General features: G+C 65.5%; 1 protein-coding gene across 1 annotated transcript in view; it reads left to right on the plus strand.

Annotated features, from left to right (window-relative positions):
- The first annotated feature begins 6 nt into the window (after positions 1 to 6).
- The window catches only part of NUDT8 (nudix hydrolase 8), a 3655-nt gene continuing 3261 nt past the window's right edge, over positions 7 to 400 (plus strand). The window contains exon 1 of the mRNA XM_025192091.1: positions 7 to 304. Coding sequence (XP_025047876.1) covers positions 209 to 304 — 96 coding nt within the window. The 5' untranslated portion in view covers positions 7 to 208. The remainder of the gene's footprint in view (positions 305 to 400) is intronic.

Consider the following 400-nt stretch of genomic DNA (forward strand, 5'->3'; position numbering starts at 1 on the left):
GGTACCTGCGGCGCTGGCGCGTGGTACCCCGGCCCGGCCCGCGTGCTCGGGGAGCCGCTGCCCCCCTCCCCGGGTGCCCCAGGCTGGCACTGCCCCTGCTGCTCGGCTGCTGTGCTGACCAGCGGGTCACCGGGAGCTGCCCTGCTGAGGAGTCTCGTTTGGTTGTTGCAGTTTCCCGGGTGGGAAGCGGGACAGCTCGGATCAGGACATGGTGGCCACAGCGCTGAGGGAGACATTGGAGGAGCTGGGCCTACGTTTGGGAAGTGAGAGTGTCTGGGGTATCATGAGACCTCTGCCTGACAGGGTAATGTGAGTTTTCTCTCTGCAGCTTAAGAGGTGGGAGTCCCCAGGGCAGGGTTGTCTCATGGTGGGGGGCATCCCTATCAGCAGGGAAGCTGGG

This window comes from Alligator sinensis, unplaced genomic scaffold (assembly GCF_000455745.1).
Source record: "Alligator sinensis unplaced genomic scaffold, ASM45574v1 scaffold578_1, whole genome shotgun sequence".
Taxonomy (NCBI): domain Eukaryota; kingdom Metazoa; phylum Chordata; order Crocodylia; family Alligatoridae; genus Alligator; species Alligator sinensis.